The 22,369-nt window shown below is 42.5% G+C and overlaps 3 protein-coding genes across 3 annotated transcripts in view; all 3 read right to left on the bottom strand.

Annotated features, from left to right (window-relative positions):
• Window positions 1–1,022: 1,022 nt before the first annotated feature.
• Window positions 1,023–9,034, bottom strand: LOC110978466 (uncharacterized). The gene is made up of 2 exons (XM_022233491.2): window positions 5,652–9,034; window positions 1,023–4,733 (listed from the first exon to the last, which is right to left on the bottom strand). Exons 1-2 carry the CDS (start codon window positions 8,604–8,606, stop codon window positions 4,515–4,517), a joined length of 3,174 nt encoding a protein of 1,057 aa, XP_022089183.2. The 5' UTR covers window positions 8,607–9,034; the 3' UTR covers window positions 1,023–4,514.
• Window positions 9,035–9,403: 369 nt separating this feature from the next.
• Window positions 9,404–12,441, bottom strand: LOC147795879 (uncharacterized). The gene is made up of 2 exons (XM_087130844.1): window positions 11,929–12,441; window positions 9,404–9,484 (listed from the first exon to the last, which is right to left on the bottom strand). The coding sequence occupies exons 1-2, from the start codon at window positions 12,439–12,441 to the stop codon at window positions 9,404–9,406; spliced, it is 594 nt and encodes a 197-aa protein (XP_086986970.1).
• Window positions 12,442–13,126: 685 nt separating this feature from the next.
• mob2 (MOB kinase activator 2) overlaps window positions 13,127–22,369 on the bottom strand; it is a 28,085-nt gene continuing 18,842 nt past the window's right edge. The window contains exons 4-5 of the mRNA XM_022233499.2: window positions 20,445–20,569; window positions 13,127–18,397 (exon numbers count right to left, since the gene is read on the bottom strand). Of these exons, the coding sequence (XP_022089191.2) occupies window positions 18,117–18,397; window positions 20,445–20,569 (406 nt within the window). The 3' untranslated portion in view covers window positions 13,127–18,116. The remainder of the gene's footprint in view (window positions 18,398–20,444; window positions 20,570–22,369) is intronic.

Below are 22,369 nucleotides of genomic sequence, written 5' to 3'. Positions count from 1 at the left end.
GTACATGTACAGATGTATTCACCGTTAATGAAATCATGATGGTGGATTTGGTCATCCTTTGATCTACAGTGCACGAGGCATACATGTACATCATGTACTGGTATGCATTATGCATGTACGTTCGCATTGAAGTCGGTGGAATTTTTAATACAAATCAGTTAGGAAAAAAAATCCCCCGTACATAAAAGTGGTGTTATCATTCCGTTCACCTTTTTTTTCTTCCGTCATGTCGTCATGCCTGTTTTTAATACTGCTTTTTTATTGGTCCAGATTGATCATGTGAAAGGGCGCCATAACCACGTCACTCTCACTGTTGGACATACATCAGCCAGCGTTTTACATGTACATGGATATGTACATATACATGTACCACACACATACCCAAGCACCCTGCTGTGTTCAAGATAAAGCTGGGACCACCACACAGCAAGTGTTCAAATATTCTTTAATTTCTCTCAAAAAAACAAGTGAAAAACATCGAGACAGAGAAATGCAAAACAAGTACCAGCTAAACCAGCAGTTGAAAATAATCTGATAGGGAGCGTTGCAGACACCCCTCTGTTTCTGTACATATCTTGCTCCCATTTGAAAATATTGAACAGGGATGAGATTTGTCAGCATTTTTCTTGAATTGAGGATTTCTTTCCCGAGGATTTTACTGATTTCACGAATATCCAATCTTAAAATCTGGAAAATCCTGAGTTAACAATTTCACCCCTGAGTAGAGCACCAACACACCAGAACCTCTTTTGACTGCAAAGCAAGTTGCATGTCATGGGACTGCAAAATGCATGTACATGTACACATGTATACCATAGTACACGTACAAGTATGCATGAAGTTTAAAACTAGAGTAAAACAATGTAAGACCCGCTAAGTTGTCTTAGAAATAGAACGGAACACAACATATGCTACATTTGTCACTGTACTTGAAAAAGACAACACATTTCAACATTTACATAAATGTATCTGTACACGTACACTACTCACATGACTCAAGAATTACACAACTTGGAAACAACTCACTTTTGAGAAAATTATTTATTTATATGATATACATGTGCAGCATTTACAGAACCACACTTATATCATGCATTTTGCGCTATGTACTATATACAGGATTTGTTGCCTCAAATTTATAATAAAAATCACACTGCTTTAAAAGCTTTAAAAATTTCAAACTCAACGGTTTAAATAAAAGCCCTGATTAAAGGATTAAATACACCCCAGTAAGGATTACAGTCAATAGTTGTACTCTCAAATACAGCAAACATATTAGGAGCAAGGATGTGTACTGTGTACATGTATGTGTATGGTCCATGCATGGCTACATGTAAAACTTACATTGTACAGCAATAACTCCAGCCCCTGGGATTTCAAACAGGCAAAAAAAAGAAATGACCCTATGGCCTTGACCTTGCATTTACTTTCACATACAAACATGTACTGTAATTGCAGTTACTGTCTACTGTGCAGAGCCTTTTACTAAGAGAAAACAGTCCCAAAGCAGAGTGAGTGCAGATTCAAGGAACTAGTAATGCACTGTGTAAGGTTTTTAGGCTGCAGTTAGAGAATGAACAATATTTCTGCATGTGTCTACTTGGTCGACTGTCATAATAAAATCAACCATGAATAACCATGTACATGTAGGTGAATAAGGAACATGATAATAACCCTTAAAGAAATGGAGCAAATGCTATTCAAATACACGTGATCAGATGAGTTTGCTGCCATTCTGCCAACAGTTCCATTTCAAGGAAGCACTACACTGTGTATTTCCATCCAAGGGTTCCATAATGGCTTGGGACTGAAGAATGCAGCCCCTTTTTGTATATCAACACCCCAAAATGTCCAAACTTACAAAGGGAATCCCACTGATTACTACACACTGTTAGTTGGGAGAAAGTCTGGGAGCTTCACAGAAAATTAATTCCCGATAGATTTCCTCGCCCACCAAAGGTCTGGCAATGAGCCAAATCCGGTATGCTGAATAGCTAACTGTGTGTTTGCATCATTTTGGAAACAACTCCAGACAGGGGATGCGACAGAGCACTACATGTAGATAGACAATACATACATGTACACTGTGCATGTGCACACGTACAGCATAGCATACACACACACTGTGCACATGTACAGTATACAGGTGGCATAGCTGGTGATTGGCTTTGATTCACAGTAATCCTGTTAAAATGCCAATTTGCTTTGAAAGCCATACTTACTTTATACAGAAAAACCTAACCTGAGGAGGACTGGTGCATGCACCTGTACATGTACACGTAAATGTATCGACATTCCTCAATGAAATTACTTGATGAAAACTGCAGACATTGCAGAAAAGCATTTAGGAATGTAGCGAACACACAGGGTCATTATCCAGAATGAAATTCCAAGCCTGCAACATGAAACTCATCGTCTAATGATGACTCATTTTCACAGACCAAGTCATACTCATGATTGTTAACCCAAATACAATGCACATTGTTGTTCAACGAGAGAACAAAAGCATTTCATGACAACCAGTAACATTCGCATATGTGTGCAACATGAATGTGGAGGAAACATGCAAAGGAAAAATCCCACGGACGTCTGGTACTCAGACTGTGACCTTGCTGCACCCATTGATACATATGCCTATGGTCCTGTAGGTGATACATGTATGTAAAAACACAGACTGCCAAAAAACCACACAGGGCAGCTATAATGTAATTGAGTGGATATGCCAAGAGACAGCCCGGAATATTCTGCAAAACATAGCTAAAGACACTTCTCCCCGAAAAGTACCAACACCAAAAACTCAGATGCCTATACAGGTACATGTACAGGAGAATATTTCAAGAGGGCAATGGGTCAACCACAGTCTGAGTATCTGGGTAAATAATTACATGTACATGTACTGTCTGATTTATATGCATACAGCTACATTGTAACCACGCAGAGTTTAAGTGATGTCATTTGGCCCATATTGGGCTAGAAGTTACTGATTGCTGGAAAGGTTTCATCTGACCCCTACTACATACATGTTAGTCAAGCACGTTTTCTTATTTGCGTTTCCCAATACGGGTTCATAGCAAATGGCTGTTGATTGGTCAAAATTTGAAGGTCAAGAGAGGATCTCATGCATGAATAATTGCCCACCAGATACATGTATGCCAATCTGCCCATGTGTCATAGACACAAGCATCTTTTCAAATTTAAACAGACTAGGTCATTCCATGACCATGAACATAGTGTGAAGTGCTAATATCTATAACAGCTCTCTACCAACTCAACAGTAGCATATCCCTCAAAATGACCTTACATTTCTGCCAAATCATGCAATATATCCATACACTGTCCATTGATTTTTGCCTGACCTTGAACCATTTGTGAGGTGATAAAGCTTTGTGCACATAACAAATTTCATTGCACACAGCAAGTGTCATACACCAGGGTATGACAATACTGGTTGCATTATGAACTGTTATTACCCCGGTACCTGTATGTACATGTATCATGTCATGTCAGGCATGTCAATTTTTTGGGGGGAGTATGGACTTCTATCATGGGGCAGGCATCTTGCTTTTCTACCATTCAAAGCAATGTACACCTAACCAAAACCTGATCATTTTTATATGAAGTTGTTTATCTATTTCCAATGAGTTTAGAGGGAACAAGACAAACATGGCAGCATCATGATAAAGGCTTACAGAGACTGGTGGTGCAATGTACTCCGAGTGCATGTGCTCTGAACTTACATGTATATTGTCATTTGTAAAGCAGAACATTCAACAGTCCATACCCAGGCGACACAAATTTGTGTAATACAAGTTCTGGGCTTTGTTATCCAACTAAAAGTGCTAGGCAAAATTAAATGAAGGAAAAAAATCTCTACTTGGCTTGATACTTTAAAACATGTAGCTAGAAAAATTAGGCAGATAAATTTGCTCATAACCTCGGCACTTTAATTTTGTTGAATGCCGTTGATGCTATTATTGAAAGTTGGGAAAACAGGTTTGAATCTGTAGAATACGGAACATGTACATGTATCTTGCACCCGTAAATTTAAAAAATGCCCCAACAATATGCTTAGTGAGGGGGCAACCATGACTGGCACTGGTGACCGCTGAAAAAAAAAATCAGCGTCAACTTATGGCAGACCACATACTGAATGCACACTTCTAACTTTAAGCTAAAATAAGGACAGGGTACATGTATTTCAGTATTCTGTCGATTTGTGTCAGAACTCCAAACAACTTCTGGGGTTAAACTTGTTCGCCTTCTGCAGACTAAAAATATGAGCCTTGTGTGGAAACAAGTACATGTACTTGCTCATTGGGGTATGAAGGCTAATTTGGGCCCCTCTTCTTTAACTCTGTAATGAAGGAAGACTTTGTTTGTCACATTCACAGGCCTCATTTGTTGGATATTAATAATTTATCTGAATGTCTGGAAACAATGAATTTGGACAAAATCTGATGAACACGTTAAAAAGAAAGCTACATGTAGAATGAAAAAAACTTAGTTTGAACTTCTTAGGCAACTTGGGTCTGCAGTCGCTGCTGCACTTTGAGGCGGTGGTCCGGCGCGAAGACGTGCCCTATCTTGTCCTCCGTGCTGCGGATACGGTCCATGAAGCGGCAGCGGTCGCGTGCCATCTCCTGCCAGGGGCCACGGCGGCTATCACTGTACTCGCTGCTCCAAGATGGTACCTCAAAGCTGATCACCATCGGTGCCTCTTCACAGAAATGTACCTGCAGGGGGAACAAGCAGTCAGTTGCCTTCTGACCAATCGCTAAGCTTTCCACCTTCATTAGAAACAAATATAGTGTTAGAACACTTTTTGTGTCCCTGTTACAGCTAACCTGTGTAATTTGACATGGAAATGTCACTGAAAATGATTTAAAGTTATTTCTATTTGTTTGGCAGGCAATCTGCATCAATTCATCACTGCTTGGAAATATGCGAATGTGTTCTGAATTTACAAAATTATATGCTGGATGTGGCAGAGACACAAAAAACTGGACCCCTAATTTATAGAATGACCCATATGTACACCTTCCCAGATGCAACCTATGTGACTGCACTTTCAGGTCTATGTAATGAGAAAAAGTAATCTAAATCAAGCTGAAATTTTATCTTCTTTCATTTGATACACGTATATCAAGGTACACACATGTACATATACATGTAATTTTCAGGGTTTTTTAGGCAAATCAGAGTAAAATCACATGACGGGATAATTGAATTCACAAGGAATGACCCTACACTGTACATGTAGACTTGCATAACTTTCTCAAAATACTGTACATGTACATGAACATCTGTAGTTTGCATACATGTAGTTCAAAAGAAATGGGCCGTTGTAAGGTCACGGTGTCTGGGCTTTGTGGAATCCAACCTACTTGTCATGAAAATCAGACTTTTGGAGTTCAAACAATGAATTGGGTTAAAATATTTCATTCATTAAGTACATGTAACTTCGCGTTTCACATACCACTAAACACTGTACATGTACATGTATTTGAATCATTAAAAATCGTACATATTGGTTGAGTTCAACTTCGTACGCGTGTCAATTTTTTTTTATCTCTCTTCATTCGAATATGGACATACATGTATCCCTTCGAGCAATATGTTCCAAAGTTACATTATCGCATACACGTTAGTACCTTCTTGTTTTGAGATGGTCTGCCTGGTCCACTGCCATCACATGGAACCCACAGACAGCCAGTACTTGATGCTCGCTTCAGTTTGGGCCTTGCATCATTCTTTGCTGAAAACTGATTAAGGGTCTGGCCTGAACAGGAGTTTCCACGGTCGTCCTCTGAAGTGGAAAGGTTTGCGGAAGAGGTTTCTTTCACAGGTGCAAGTTTGTTATACGCGGCATTCACCTCCTGGAGTTTTTCTGGGGTTGTCAGATGAAACCTCCAGCCCTGCAGCGGGCTGTAGGGGTCAAAGCAAGGCTGGAGGGAACTCCAGGCACTGTCGTCGCTGCCCGACTCACAATTATCAAAATCGTCATCATCGTCGTCTTCGCAATCTGTGTCCGAGTCGGACTCACCCACGCCAAGTATGAAGAGAACTGAAGGATGAAGCTTTTCTGGTTCAAAGATGCATTTTCGCGGTGGTAGGATTTTCCCTGATTTCACTTCATCAGGTGAAATGGATTGTGGACCATCAGTTTTGGATAGACAGGATAGTGATGTCGTAGGATTGTCTTGGACTTTTGATTGCACTTCACAATGTTGGACAGACAAGTCTGATGCAGCATGATTTTCATTGGAAGATTGGAGACTGTCTGGGACAGAGCTGTGATTCGAATCATTTGATGAATTCGGGCATTCACTTTTTGCATGCAGTGACTCAATCTGTTGGCACCAACTGGTGGACTCGGACTCGAAGCTGGGCTCAGCTTCATCCCACGACTCAGACTCAGCAGGGCTGATCTCTGCCACATCATCTTGATGGGCCTGCAGTGACGAGATCCCAGAGTCACGTTCATCGTCCCCACCCGAAGGCGAGTCAAGCTTGGACTCGGCACCCTGCTCCACATCCCCTTGCTCACAACGGCGGGCACACCGCCAGCCATACAGCGGGTTGTAGGGGTCATCACAGCACTTGAGGAAGTCCCAGGAGTCAGAGGGCGGCGATGAACCAGCGGAGTCCCAGTCCGAGTCAGAGAAATCATTGTCCCCATCAGTTACCCCAGCAAGGAGAAATGCCAAAGACGAGTGAAGCGGCTTCCGATTCTGGGACAGTTCATCCTCAGGTTCTGATGGCTGAGATCCACAAGTCTGTGGTAGTTCCGGAGGTGACTTGGTGGCAGGACTTGAGGGAGATAATCCACTGACAGCATTTTGGTGATTTTGCCGTGTTTCTCCTTCATCCAAGTAATCATCCTCAGACGTCAGACATGTCTTTTCCAAAGCAGGCAATTCATCTAGAAACGCTACACAACCCTCGTCCGGTTCGAGCAGGTGGCTTTTCCCACCAGAAAGAGACCGTGCCATTAAACCATGACACGTATCTCTAAATGGGCTGGTTTCATTATCGGCAGACTTTGGCCCTGTTAAGTCAGGCGGAACCCTGCCAGCTGTTGTATATGGACTCATTTCATGGTGCTTACAGTCAACGGATGATGTAACACATGTCTGACTTTGCAAACCACATGTACAAGCATGACCATCGTTTAGACAAGTTTTGTCCCGAGATTCAGGGATTCCTCCTCCTTGATCACTCTTCGCTTGAATTTTCAAATCTTTCACCTCATCAGTAACATGATCAAGCACACCAACAGGTGTTTCCGGCTTGTACACTTTGTGGGGTTTCTCAGCTTGTTGGTCACTCAGTTTAGCTGTCTTGCCATCTGGGTGTTTTAGTTTGTCTCTTGAAAAGCACTTTGACACAGGTTGTTTTACTGACTTATTTGGACTGTAACAGCTTTGTTTTGGTGTTATACCGGTACTTGTAGTAGTGAGAGGCCGCCGGTGTGCTTGATGAGCATTTCCTGTGTACACACACCCAGTGGCTTTGTTACGGTTTTGGCTGTGTTGAGTCATCTGAGTCCTACATGCACTTTGCATCATGGAGTTTCTGCCAGCATGATGGCCTGTACATGTATGTTGACTTTGAAACTTGTCGGCATCATGACTCTGCACAAGACGGGCGGCAATGGTCTCTGTATTGATAAACTGTGAACGGGTGCTCGGGTCAGCAATCCAATTGCGCAACACTGCAGACTCCCTTATCTGAGCACTCAGGCACCTGCGACGATGGCTCTCACACTGCAGAATGGGAGTGTCCAGTGATGAAACTGCCGCAATATGGGATGAGGGGCCTTGCCAAAACTGCACGGATGCCATTGTGAAGTTACGTCTTTGGTTGGGTGTGAAGTGATTCCTGCTGAAGTAGGGGTGGGGGTGTTGGCGACCGTGTGGGTGCCAGAAGGGACCACCATTACAAACAGGAAAAGTATGAACAGAAGATGACCGTGTTTCTACAACAGCTGGGTTAGCCTGCCTTGGCATTTTAACCTGATGGGATGGATTTCTGGCAAATGGGTGATAAATCCCTTCTTTCACAAATCCTCGCAGGCCACCTTCTAGGGGGTATGCCACTACAGGCACACTGTCAATGTCATTCTCAAGTGGTCCCAATCTCTCCATTTTGCTGGGTGAACTGTCGAATTTCTCCATCAAAATGCTGAGATCTACTTCCCCAGCCATTTCTACAGGGGATTCCCTGGTAAAACCCTTGGCCGTCAAGAGTCGAGAACTCGAAACGTTCGTTGAACGAGCTACCTTTGCGATGTTCCCCCAAAAACCCGGCCCCCGAAAACTTGACTTACTTCTGCGCAGAGTCGACGGTTGAAAACTCGAGAAATCTGCCGTCTCGTCCACTGTATCTCCCGTACTGCTTAGCCTTAGGAGTGACGGGGGCTTCCTGATACAGTTTGTACTATGAATAGGCCTGCTTGAGTTTATGGCTTTGCCTCTGCGGTCAAAATTTCTACTTTTCGAAAAACCCCAACCTTGCTGTCTTTCACCGGTTGTTGGTCTAACAAGATGACACCGTTTCGACCATATGGAAGGGCATGAAGGGCGGTTTGGCAAATCGGGATCCATTTTTGGATTATTCTCTCTCTGCTATACGGAGTTCAAATTGAAAGAACAAGGATTCCGAATTGAACATTTTACTTATCCATTATTGTTCAGTTTTACTTGCCAAACCGTGTCCATAGATGAGCAGGAAAAGCGGCTAGTTCTGGTCCTGAACTCGCAATGTAGGCGTGATCCCGAACAATCAAATCAACTCCGCCAGTAGAATATTCTTTCCAACAGTCGGGAACAGATATTCTAAGTGCGGTTAAAATCACTCTTGAAAAATGCAAAGACTCAAACCATTGTTGGCAAATTTCTTGATCTGGACAATTTGACGCCATTTTTACAAAATTATTTCGTAACTGTCAGCACAATTTTCAATACGTTGTTCGTCCTGTGTTCATTGAGTGGATACTACGTGCACGATATCGCATGCGCGCGCCATGTATGTCCGGTTATTACATCAGGTCAACAAAGGTCAAGCCGCACAACTACTAATCATTCGCAAGAGAATATAGTTTTATGTCATATATTTAAAATTTCCACATGTATTTCAATTAAGTTCAACGTTCCAAAACCACTATCCTATTTCAAAAAGATAAGTGCATTTCAACAATACGTGAACAACTATCAAAGACAATAATTATCAACTAAAAAGATATGTTGCTATGCGCGGAGTAACTGCTACAGGATGAATTGGTGATGATGACGCTGATCTATATTTATGGTAATTGGAACTCCCAGTTATCGAGAAATGACTAGATTTTACCTAGTCTTACAGAGGTATTTTTGAAAAAAGTACGGAACTGTAATAATATCAGTCACGTTTCTGTCTCATCCTCACCGCAACAGACTCCACCGCTGGAAGTTCCATTATTGCAGAACTTTTTGGAGTCTGGGTGCTGCAGGGATGTATTCCGACCGGGATTATTATATCGAAGTGGCACAGTAATTAAGTCAGTCAGGCCATCCTAAGAGTTGTATTAATTAAAAATCTGTACAGTGTTAATTCTGTCACAAGGAGAACGGACGAGGAACTGTAGATTAGTCATGTAATGAATGATGGGTGGGACAATTTTAAGTCTTGCGCGAACCTACGGGTGAGTCTGTTCTCTTACTGAAACTTTCCAAAGCAGGTGGTCACTATTGTGAGAACGACCAACGTGGATGAATAAAGAATTGTAATGCTTCCCACACAATTTGCTACTTCACTTTGATGCTTCATGTTATCCGATTCGAATGATTTTTATTTGGTATTACTACGAACTCTTACAAAAACAGTTTTGGCCTAATATCTGACTGATTCGCAGCATTATCACTAACATGCTTTCCACGTGATCGGGCTCATTTTCGTAGTACGGTGCAAAATTTGCGCAAAATATGTCCCATCAGGTTTCGTCAATTTCGCTACATTAGTTTTACCAGGGCAAGCTGACTGGAACCGCAGGATGGAACGGATCAACTCCCACTGTGTGCAAGGACGTCCGTAGTTACTGATTCTGCGGTTCTCAGCTCACCCCTGACCGACCCTAACTTTGGCTCCGGACCAAGGGAACTTAAATTTTATATCAACCTTCCCTGTCTGGAATTTCCAACCTATGATTAAATTGAGAAAGTCATTACTGAGAAAAGGCAAGTACAGTACAGTAAGTTTACAGTTTTTCCCCTGACTGATCTAAAGCCTACCATTTTACGATGTAGCTTTTTACCCCCGGCTTTTTGGTGTGTTTGATTGATGACGCTTTACAAAGCATCAACGTGCATGTTATGACCTTTGATAATGGAGGCAAAATTTTCATTTATTTCAAACATATAGGCCGTCAATTAAGTAAGTGGTTTTGATTTTAGAGACGAGGTAAATGTCTGAGACTGAGACGGAACACATTAAAGCTAAAAAGACAAGAACTAAAAACTTCCACAATTAAGGCTGGCGAAGCCAAGCTGCGCGCTGCATCGTTTCTAAACTGTAGGGCAAACGATTTGGCGCCCCCATTCGGCTTTCAGAAAACTTATATGTAAGACTTAAAGGTTTTCATGGTGAAAGAAACTACATTTATAGTAAAGATTGCGGTAACACCATGTATTTATCTCTTCTTTGAGTATGTGTGGTTCTGAGAAGAACCGGGGAATAACTTGACGTTTTGAATAGTGTACTCTGGTCCGTTTTCAGGAGACTGCAGGATTCTAACTGGGAGTGGAGATTATATGGTGTAGAGAGGGATCCAGATGTAGGGATTAGCTCGGTGAGGCGTTAAGGCGGGAACAATGGATGCTGCGCTGGATCCTGAGACTGCATGCCCTGTGTGTGTGTTTACCGGAGCGTGTCAGTTGGAGTTGGCAGTGGGAGAGTGAATAGCTGGGTGCCAAGGGGTAGAGAAGACCCATAGGCTAACTGAGGGGGAAACCTAACTAGGGTATAGGAGACCCATTGGACTGGGATGTGAGGATGGGGCGCCAGATATCGCTGATGTTGAAGCCGATGTCTTGGGGAACTGTGTCGTGCTTGATGATTTCCATGGCTTCTCTAATGCGGCGGGGATACCATCGTTCGATGCTGGTGATAAGTTCAGCTTGGCTCCAGTTGATTTGATGGTCTTCAGTGTGGGAGTGCTTAATTATTGACGACTTTTCCAGCTCTCCCTTCCTACCATGGGCTTTGTGTTCGTTGATTCGGGTAGGGAGGTCCCTGCCCGTCTCGCCGATGTACACTTTGCCGCATTGGCAAGGAATTCTGTACACCCCCGGTCTGCGCTGGGGGTCCTGTCGGTCCTTGTGCGAAGTGAGCAGGTGATGCAACCGTAGTGGGGCTGTGTGAAAAACTTGAATACCATGCTTGTGGAGAATCCGCTGGATGTGGTGGGAGGTATTACCTAAGTAGGAGAGGGTAATGGAACTAGGGGCCCTAACTAGTTGGCTTTGGGTATAGGAGACCCTTCGGCCGGGGGTGGATCTGGGATCTTGGGTCTTGACTTGGCTTGTATCCGTTACGTTGCAGCGCTGCAGTGATGTGGTGGAGTTCTTGACCGAGGAATTCTTTGTCGCATATGTTGTATGCCCTGCGGACCAGGGCCCGGTTGACGGATGACTTTACCTTGGGATGGAGGGAGGACGTATTGTGGAGATACCTGTCCGTGTGGGTGGGCTTGCGGTAGACAGTGCGTGCTAGGCTGCCGTTCTCCTTTCTGGTCACTTCAACATCAAGAAACGAAATGTTGCCATTACGTTCTTGTTCCATGGTGAATTGGATGCTGCTGTGAAGCCCGTTGAGGTGTTCCAGAAAGAGTTGGAGGTTGTCCTGCCCGTGCTGCCAGATGACGAAAGTATCGTCCACATATCGGAGCCAAACTTTGGGCCTGTGGTCTGATGTGTTGATGGCGAGCTGCTCAAATTCCTCCATGAACATGTCAGCCAGAACCGGGGATATAGGAGATCCCATGGAGGTTCCAGCTGACTGTTTGAAGAATTTGTCCCGCCAGCGGAAGCTCGATGACTTGACACAAGTGAAAAGCAGGTCGTGTAGCTGTTCTGGAGTGAGGTCTGCGCAGTCCTTGAGGGCAAGGTCTGCTGCAAGCCTGTCCTTTGCGATGGTGGTGGCGTCATAGGTGGGGACATTGGTAAATAGTGAGACGACATCAAAGCTGACCATGATGTCGTCTGGCTGGAGGGTGAGGTCTTGGATGAGGGCGGCAAACTGGTCCAAGTTCTTGACGTGGTGTTCGGTGTTCCCTACCAAGGGGCGAAGGATTTTGGCAAGGTGCTTGGCTGTGTCGTATGTGGGGCCTCCTCTGGACGCTACAATGGGGCGCAGCGGGACGTCTTCCTTGTGAATCTTTGGTTGTTCGAAGAACCTTGGGCACATGGAATTGGATGACCGGAGCTGTCTGTAAAGGGGCTGGGTGATGTTGCCGGAGCGCTGGAGAGAGAGAAGCTTTTGTTGCAGCCTCCTCTCGATGGATTGTGTGGGATCCTTTTCCGTTAAGGAAACTGTGATGTTCCCGCCATCACTGTTCCCGCCTTAACGCCTCACCGAGCTAATCCCTACATCTGGATCCCTCTCTACACCATATAAGCTCCACTCCCAGTTAAAATCCTGCAGTCTCCTGAAGACGGACAGAGTACACTGTTCGAAACGTCGAGTTATTCCCCGGTTCTTCTCAGAACCACACATACTCAAAGAAGAGATAAATACACGGTGTAATCTCCTGCTGGCTGTGGTTGTCGAGCTGCATGAAACACGTAAATTTTGAGACGTGAATAAATAAAATAATTTCCTTATCTCTGTCTTTTAGTAAAGGATTCATTTCAAGCACAGTGCAAATCACTTATTTTTGTCTGCATACAGTACAGTCCCAATTTCGGTAAGGACCCCACCAAAACGGGCCTACAGCGCGCAGGGGTTCGGCAACACAACGTCGCACGCGCTCATTAAAGGAACTGAAACTACAAAAAATAGTACTACTTAAAAACATAGAAATCCAATACAGTAGCCAATTAAGAAAGGATCGACACTGCACAGTTAACATTCCTCACACGATAAAGGCAACTTCTTACATATTTTGTTTCGGTTTATTTTTAGTTATGATATAACCAAGGACAAATAAATAAAATAATGAAAGAATACCTTAGTCAATAGTCACATCAAGTTAGTTATCCCGATATTAACGCCGTGGTAACCATTCCATGTCATTTCGTTCTTGAAAAAAAAATGGGTTTTATAATCAACACGCTATTATTTCTGTTTCAAAGCCAGGAGATCCCTACTTAAAACAAGAGGCTGTTGGTGCCACAGCTCCATCAAATGCAAGGGAAAAACATATAAGTACAAGCACAGGATATCCCAGTTTAATGATCCAGGTTTTTCATGAAATAAAACCTTTTCAAAGATAACACACGGCTTACCAACGGCCAGCTTATTCTAAAGGATCCAACCAATGGGATGTCAATATTCAAAACAAATAATGCAAGAAGGCCTTTCAAGAAAAACAATTATAAAATGTTTCAGTTGTGGAATTAAATAACAAAACCTAAGAAACAGAGTTAACAGAATGCAGTAAAACTTCAAACGTAAATCGGATATTGAAATTACTCCATTATCTAAAAATAATGGAGACATTACCAACACAAATTCCCATTTTCACTCAAAACGAGGGGCACAGTCGCTGTTAGTTGGGCCAAAGGTACTAAAGTTCAGTTAATCTCCAAGCATTCCGAAATAAAATACTATATGTATAAGAATCAACAAGTTGGCCCACACGTTTAATATTTTAACCTATAACAACCCCTTACTCCAAGCAACGGTTAGTGTCATATTTTTCTCTAATGCTTCAATCGGTATACTAATAATCAAGAGGCTTTGGGCCAAATGGAAAGTATATTGCATATCATAAGAATGTATAGACAGGAAAATACCAAAGGCACAGCCACATAAGCCTTTTAAAATGGCATGAATTTCAACATGCTGCCAGAAACATTAATGTATTGACACTGAATTTATACAAGCCTGATAACCAAAACAATTCCAACACCACAGAGTCAAAACTGATAATTTTTCCAAACCTAGGCCTAAATAAATATTTTGTGAGTCTACACTTTCTGTGCTTGCTAAATACTTGTTCTCTATACAATTAAAAACATGAACTGTCCATAAAAGGGGCAAACTGAGGTCAGGAATTTCTTGATGTATAGTTGTCTATTCAATTGGTAAAATCGGAGTAACTCCCTTTGTCTGAAAAGGGCTTGTGTATCTGAAACTACCAGAAGAGACACGAGGCTGTGGCAACATGGGTGGTGAAAAATGCATTGATTTCGGTTAATGATGTATCGGTTTCGGGACGCCTCATCTGAAATCTCTTTACAAAACATTGGCCTCTATAACTTTCTGTCCACTTATGAGACAAGAGCAACTTTTCTGGCAATAATACACACAAGTAAAAGCCTTGCCTGTTGTGCTATCTACCGTTTTTGGGGTTTGTTTGTTGGTTGGGGTGTTTGTTTGTTTGTGTGGGTTTTTTTTTTTGGGGGGGGTACTTTTCACCCACTGCACATTGTTAGGAAATCAAAAGCTTCAAGGTTCAGGTCACTTGACAGCATCCAGATATGATCGCATCATTCTATGGGAACTCTCAAAGGAGTTTCTGTGAAAATGCACATATTTATTTTTCTGACGGACTATTATTAGCAGAATATTGGCTTTTACATACAGGAAAACAAGCTCAACAGAGGGAACAAATGATTCAGTGGTGAAAGTATTTATGATGAACTCCACCAACCAATCGCTACTGCACTGAGTTTTATACTCAAATTGCAAATTCTCTTTCTGTGATATGCTTACAAATATACACTGCCGGGAATATTCCAATGAACACCCTCCACGGACATGATCCATTCTCATGATCCACTATATATGCGCAAGAGCAAAATGCCAAGCCATGATTTTGACTTGACTATTTTTCCCATCACCAGCATTTTTGTAATAAAAAAGCCATTTTTTTGCATCAAATGGCACACTAAATGTAGCTCCACACCAATAACTACTGAACGAAAAGTAAATCCCACTCCAAAATATTAACTTCAATCAGTGAAACAAAATCTTACTCGTCCCGTTCTCTTATAGTTAGCCGGTCACCATGGGCATGTCGCCTAATACATCTTGTTAGTAGAGGGGATTTCTCATGCTCAGCCACAGCAAGGTAATTATGAAGCAAGGCAATTCGGGAGAGTTCAGCTAAGCTGAATATTGGTGTGCAAAAGTTATTACAGAGGTCGAAAGCAAGGGTCCTTAACGCTGCAATATCAAAACCTGATGCGTATTTCAGTTTCAGTCCAAACTCCCCCCCAATAAATGTTGCTGGGACATCCACCCTGAATCTTGCAAATCCCCTCCCATGCAGAAACCCCACAGCACATTCTTTGCACATGTACGTGTACTTCAGTTTTTCAAAGGCTGTCAAACACTACGATGTGAAATGACCCTGGCAGTACTCTCCTGCTAAATTCGGGACAAAAGCTTATGCACTTTCTCTTGGCATGGATGTGCTAACGAATGCATGCACAGGATGGTTGCTATGGCTACATCAATGATTCAAGCAACTTTTTTTCTCTGGGTGAAGCATGCTTTTAATGTGCCTCATGGCCAGTTTGAAATGTACAGTGGCTCCAGCCACAGCCAAGTAATTCAGACATGGCCTTTATCGACTGTTAAGCAGCACTACAGTATGGGGTACTACCAAATAAATCCATGTGAATTGGGGAGTTATTGTTTTGAGTTGTGATACATACATAGGAATGAACAGAAAGTGTGCAGGTCATGAATCTAACCACTACAGTCTTGCTTTGAACATCAAACCCAAAGAATCTAAATGGATTGCGTCGTCTCTTGTACGTCACACATAAATTCTTTACATCTGGTTAGTTGAAAGCTAAATACCTGGCATGGAATACTACACTCCAGCAACCACAGGCATGAACAAGTTTCCATGGTAACTTACAGTACCAAGCGAATCAATAAACTATAATTATGTTATTGCCAAAAATTCTGCTTAATCATAATTAATGTACAATAATATACACAAAAACAATTCCAAAAGTAAACATGATTTTGATAAAAAAACACTTAAGTAACTCTTTGGGATACTATGCGTCAGCGAACAGACCAACCCTGTGCTTTTTTAATCAGATCTGTCCTGCGAGTGATATTTGCCATTGATTTAGAGAGGACACCCCTTCTTTTAAATCAAGTGATACACTGGCATGTTCCGGGGGTGCCGTCAAATTTGGCCTAGGTAGGCCTACAGCTGCATCCAACACTTGTGTCTGGAACTAAGTCTAGGGCTCCACCTGGAGCAACAGACACAGCCACCCTTGTAGCTCTGGAAGCTGTTTTTAGACAAAGCATGCAGAAGTAGAAATCGGCCAGCACAGAGTGTCAAGGCGCAGGTGTGGTTTCAAGAATTACCTTGATCATCCTAATTTGGACAAAAAGAGCCCAACAGAAGCCTTTCCAGTGGCAGAATGCAACAAGGATGCCTGCAGCAGGCCAAACTTGAAGGGGCTACTCTACCATTATTTGAATCCGAAGCTCATCTTTGATAAAACAGCGTGTATTGCAGCAGCCAAATGGAATGCAAACGTGGCAAGTACAAGCCAGAAAAATCGAACAAAAAATCCAAAAACACATACGTGAATGGAAATGCTAAGGCAGATGCCTATTAAAGCATGCATAGTAGAGAGCACTGCAATTTAAAGCTATTTTTTTTTAATGTCCCGTGCACCTGATACATTTCTGTCCTACTAGTCGCGAACGTTTGTGAAGAAATCTTCAAAAATAGCTTCAAAATGAGTGAATGCAGACACGAAAGTGTAGTGAATTCCTTCATTTAGTTGCTTTGGCCCAAGCATCCGGCCACGTGGTTGTAAATAAAAAGTCGGACCACAGTAGGCGGAACACTGTCCTCTTCCCTGTAACCCGTGGTGCATAACACGTTTATAAAAGACTCGGCGTGGGCAACACAGCCTCCACTCTCTTCTCACGACGACTACGCTGAGGCAACAAAGTCCTTCCTACTTACATCGAAATTTCGTCCTGTGTGGGCCTTGGAAACAGGTTCGGTGGCATTTGCCCCTCATGGCTGACGGGTCCATGTAGCCGAGTCCTAGCTACCTCGTCTACAGTTTGACAGTAACATTTAATTTACAAGCTCGGCAGGTTGCAAGCAGTCTTTTATTTAATTTGGTTAAGCCTCAGCAGCAGCAGGCTAGTTTTTACTTCAACTCGGCAGTTGCGAATTATTTTGATACAAAGTTCAAAATTAAAAAATAGCATTCACTAAAAAAGCAGCCAGTTTTTATTTTTGTTGCCCGAATTACATGTTGTTCAGCACCCACTACAAAGAGCATAGACAACTAAGTACACTGCTATAACCAAGGAATAAAAACAATCCAAAGCGCAAATACACGTAGTTGGAGAGAACAACCATGGTATGGTATCATTCACCCTCAGACATCAAATTACTGCAGCCAGCCGCAGTGAGGGCTTCCTAGTGCCAGCATTGTACATGCTGCAGGCCGGAATGTCATTTCTTCCAAAGAACAGTTACGTCGTGATCATATCGCACCGGTTGAACTTTGATTCAACAATCATCGACTACCCAATAATGAAGACTACTTCTACTTCTGAATTCAGGAAGCCGTCTTCAGATGGTAGATATACCACCCAGAATATTTCATTTGTCCGCTCTCTCACTACAGAACTCTTTCCTTTAAATTTCTTCAAATGCTGAGATTGAGGTCGACAGGCAGCGACTTGCGCAAAGATGTCCGGCTTGTGCAGTATAACTACATGAACCAGTAGGAACACCTGAATACAGTGAAATGACTTATGCTAGATCCTAGGGCCTGAACCCTAGGCCCCACAACTGTCATTCCAGTGTTCGAACACTCGTAAACTTTCCGAACAAAAAATGCGCGCGCAGTGAGAACATCCCAAATGCAGGGGGGGGGAAGGTTGGGGGGAAGGATGGGAGAGAGAGGGTGTGGCTACGCACTTCCGCTGGCATTATTAGACTCTGACTTGGAGTTCACATTGTTCAGCCCTAGGGCCTCTATTAGGTCATCTAAGACCGCGTAGTCTTTGGTGTTGAGGATGTGGAACTCCTGCGAGAAGAGGACCATCTGGCAGAAGAGGCTGTTCAGGTGCCGGTGGAGCTCAAACTGCAAGAAGAGTTCGTAGTGGGCGTGGTAGATGTGAGCCATGATGTGGAAGAGAAGTCGGATGACCTGCTGGACGAGCTGCTCAAAATCACTAGGGAAGACATGACCTGAAACACAGGGCAAAAACCTTCACAGGTGATCAAAGCCCCAAGTACAAAAACGTGCACAGTTTCAACAGAACTTGCAACAAAATAAGAAAAAAAAAAGAACAAGAATAATACTATTCTAAAACAATAATAAGAGAAAATTTTTTAAAATTCGAGTTCACATTCCAAACAGTTAAAATTCAACCTCTATCGAAGCCGTAATGTAGGACCTCACAAATAAGCTTCCACAGTAGCTTCAATGAACACCACAGCTGTAGCACATTACCAGTATATACTATATACATGTACCATGTTATCACATGACTGTTTGCCAGTCGAGAGCAAAAGTGAGTACCACGCCACTGGTTTAACTGCAAGATTCTTTACAGTGCGGGGCCCCTACCGCACTCACAGTATGCCACATCTTCAAAATACATGTACATGTATTCCCACTCAACATGTTGCTCCTCCCCATGCCTGTCCTTAGCCTATTGAGACTGTGCAAGGTTATCCACGGTTGGCAGATAAAAGCAATAATGCTATATTGCACAACTGAAGGTGTACAATGGTTACCAGTACATGTACATTATGCTCTGCCCTAGTGAAGATTTCCGCTTTAACCACTTCGTGCCGGGGCATTTTTCAACGTTGATGATGATGGGCCGGCACGACTATCATTTTTTCCATTTTCAAAATCCTTCAAATATTCATCATTCTATTTAACGGTTGTTTATAGCCGCACGAAGTAATCTTTAGGCACTACTCTAAGTTGACAGTTGACCTTCATTGACGCCCGAGTATTTCAGCCAGGCCTGCAGCCTTGTAAACAGAGCCCAGATTGTGCGGTGTTATACAACTGTCAGTGCACTGCTGACCTCTTTTCAATAGGGGCAAGATTAGCGTGCAGCAGTGCTGTGTGGCTTATCGCTGCAGTGGTGGAGCGCTTTTGTCCCCTGTGGTAATCCGCTTGCTCTCAATGCCCCAAACCCTGGTATACGGTTTCAAAACAATGCTGGATTATCACCACTTTTGAGAGTGAAAAATGCCCGTAATGCCCAGCGGCCTGGTCTTTTGTTCGGAGTATGGTCTTTTGTTACAGGGCGCTGTTTCCTTTGTCCGAGTTCGGAGACCCCGGCCAGCATATAAACCATACGGCTCCGATTTCAGAGTCCCCGGCAGGTAGTGGTTAAAGTTCCAAGTTTGATAGACCTGACGACACTTGAGAACCAGATGTCCTCCTGAAAGTGAAGTCTGAATCTTGTGTCATTGAGATATATATGTACATGTAATTCATCAACAGACTTGGCAACATTTGGAGGCGGACCCCTGATCCTCAACTTTCTGGTTGATGAATGACTTGGAAAGGAAAAGGGAAGGGAAGTCATTTGTCAACTCAACGAGTTGCACTGGAATGTATGATTAGTACACTTTCAAAATGGAGAGGGTACCGGTACTAGTGCATGTACATTACATGTACACTGTACCTTTCAATTTCAAAACAAACTTGAATGTATCCTGCAATGTTACGGTACTCCTGTGTACCGGTGCACGTACATGTACATCTACATGTACGTACTGCATATGTACCAGTGATCAGGATAAAACCTAACACATGGACTGCTTGGCCAGAATCTGTGCTGTGATTCAAGATTACACATTTGCACTCAAACTTGTTCTGTATTAAGTGAAAAAAGGTCCCTCTCCCACATGAAATTGAGCGCTACATTTTAAGAGTGTTTCAGCTAATGCCAAAAGGCAAAATACCCAAAATGTACCTTTATACGTGTACATGTAGGTTAAACTGGAGCTGAGTACGGTATGTGTACATGTCTTCTGGTTGGTTAATGTACGTGATGTACAGGTACTAAAAAAAGAGAACTGGGTGGAGGCCTAGTTTGGTCAAATGCTTGGTATCTGGGCACCAGTCGCAGCCCTGAGATTTTCACATGTACGTGTAAATACAGCGTATATGCAGAAACTATTGCTACCGGTACTTTTTATTACATGTACTGGTATGACCAATTAATGACCAAGTACTTATACATGAATATCAGCTTCACGGGCTTACCATATTTTGTTGGTAAAACCGCTTCATCGGTTATGTGCTTTTGTATGAAGGACATGGCATAGTCGATGTACTGCGGTGCCGTCACCTTGAGTTTCTTGTTCTTGTCATCCTGCCAGAAGTATTGCCTGTAACCCAAAAAAAAAAAAAGGAGCTGTTCCCTCAAATTAAAAAAATCAGACTCAACCCTTATAAGCCTTAATGCAATACTCAATGTAATATTTAAGATGTAAGTGCCTGGAGGAAGTTTGATCAAGAGCTACACAGTCATGCACTCAGATCGGTCAGTGTTAGTTGCCTGTGTCTTTCCACCTCTGATGGACCAGTCTAGCAAGATTGGTTGTGCTGCTCATATCAAATAATGTACAATGTACATGTACCACAATGAGCAATGCTGCAGAGATGATGTAATGAAATCTGACTATACCGGTTGTCTGGTACATGTACTTCCCAGTGAAATATGAAAACTTAATCAGACACCTGTTCTGGTACCGGTACATGTACAGTATGTTTGAAACGAACAACTCACTCAAACCGCTCGGGCCCATTTCAGAGGAAACACCCTCAATCCATCAAAATCCTCAAAATATCCTCATGAACAATTGGCAAAGCCTCAATCCTCAAAAATCCTCCAATATTTCTTGAAGAATGTTCCGTAGAGGGGTGCCCACTGCCTCAATCTTTCAAAATCCTCCGGCAATTACTCTCATTGTGTTGAGGCAGTGTGAATAGTACAGCACATAAAACATGTATATAAATATGTTCCGGTTTACTGGAGCAGTATGGAGGATACTGGTGCATGTTTATTTGTGGGCATGAATTTAAGTATAGCTGAACATACATACAACCCACATCCTTGAGACAATGCATCCTTCGCTACCAGCCATGAAATTTTCCCATGCAGCCTCCATCCTCCAAAACTGGTGGAGGATTTTTGAATGCTTTGGGATGGTTAGGGTTAATGAAAACAAAATGTCCTGATTTTTCATATGCATCTCTTAAATTCCAGGATAACTGTTTTCCAGCCACAGAGAGACAAAACACTACCATAATCAATCATCCAGTGGATACGCTGTTTGAACATGAGACAAAATTTAACAGACTGACCCTTTTCATTTTCAGGCAGATCTAACTCCCTGACTTTTGCCTGATTTGAGACAATTTTTCTCATATTCTTTGACCTTTCCCTGACAAAAAAAGGAAACTCGGTTTCCAGGTTTTCCCTGATTTCAAGAATGGCTAGGAACCCAGTCTCGGGTTGAAAAAGTCACGTAGCGGTACATTTACATGTACATGTAGTCAACAAGGAGAGACAAGTACAGTATGTACAATACAGTAAGTGTCACATATACATGTACTTTTTGCTCAATTAAATGCAATCTTGTTTCCAAGGCTGCTTTGGGGAATGAAAGCATTTATGACCCATTTTTCTCCCTCAAAAGAGAAACCTTCATCTTGAAAATGTGCATTCAATGGCATCTGTGTAATGTACGTGTGCATGTACAGTACATGTAGATTTCTGCAGTGGCACACTTCAATTTCTTCTGGTCTTTCCTTCTTAATCCTGCAAAGTATCTTTTCATCAGTGCATTGAAGACTTTGGGTACACTGTACTGAACAATGTATGTCATCTCAGAGTAATGACTTTACAAATACACTACATGTACATGTACATACTCTTCCCGTAACTTTTCGTCTTTTTATCTAAAACTATTAACCAGCATAAAAGCACTTGAGAGCAAAGCAAAATCTACCGGTAGATGCACCCTTGTATGGAAGGTACGGTATCACATCAGGCATCAAAAGCTTTCATTCAAAACTATTTTTAAATTTTCCTATTTGTTCAAGGAGCACTTAAGGAAGAAATGGGCTTCAGCTTTCAGACCGACTTTAGGTTATGTTTGGATAACAAGCCCATGTTACCCATG

This window comes from Acanthaster planci, linkage group LG20 (genome assembly GCF_054643075.1).
Source record: "Acanthaster planci isolate LZ-2023a linkage group LG20, COTS_SCS, whole genome shotgun sequence".
NCBI lineage: Eukaryota > Metazoa > Echinodermata > Asteroidea > Valvatida > Acanthasteridae > Acanthaster > Acanthaster planci.
This window is presented reverse-complemented; position numbering and strand designations above follow the sequence as displayed.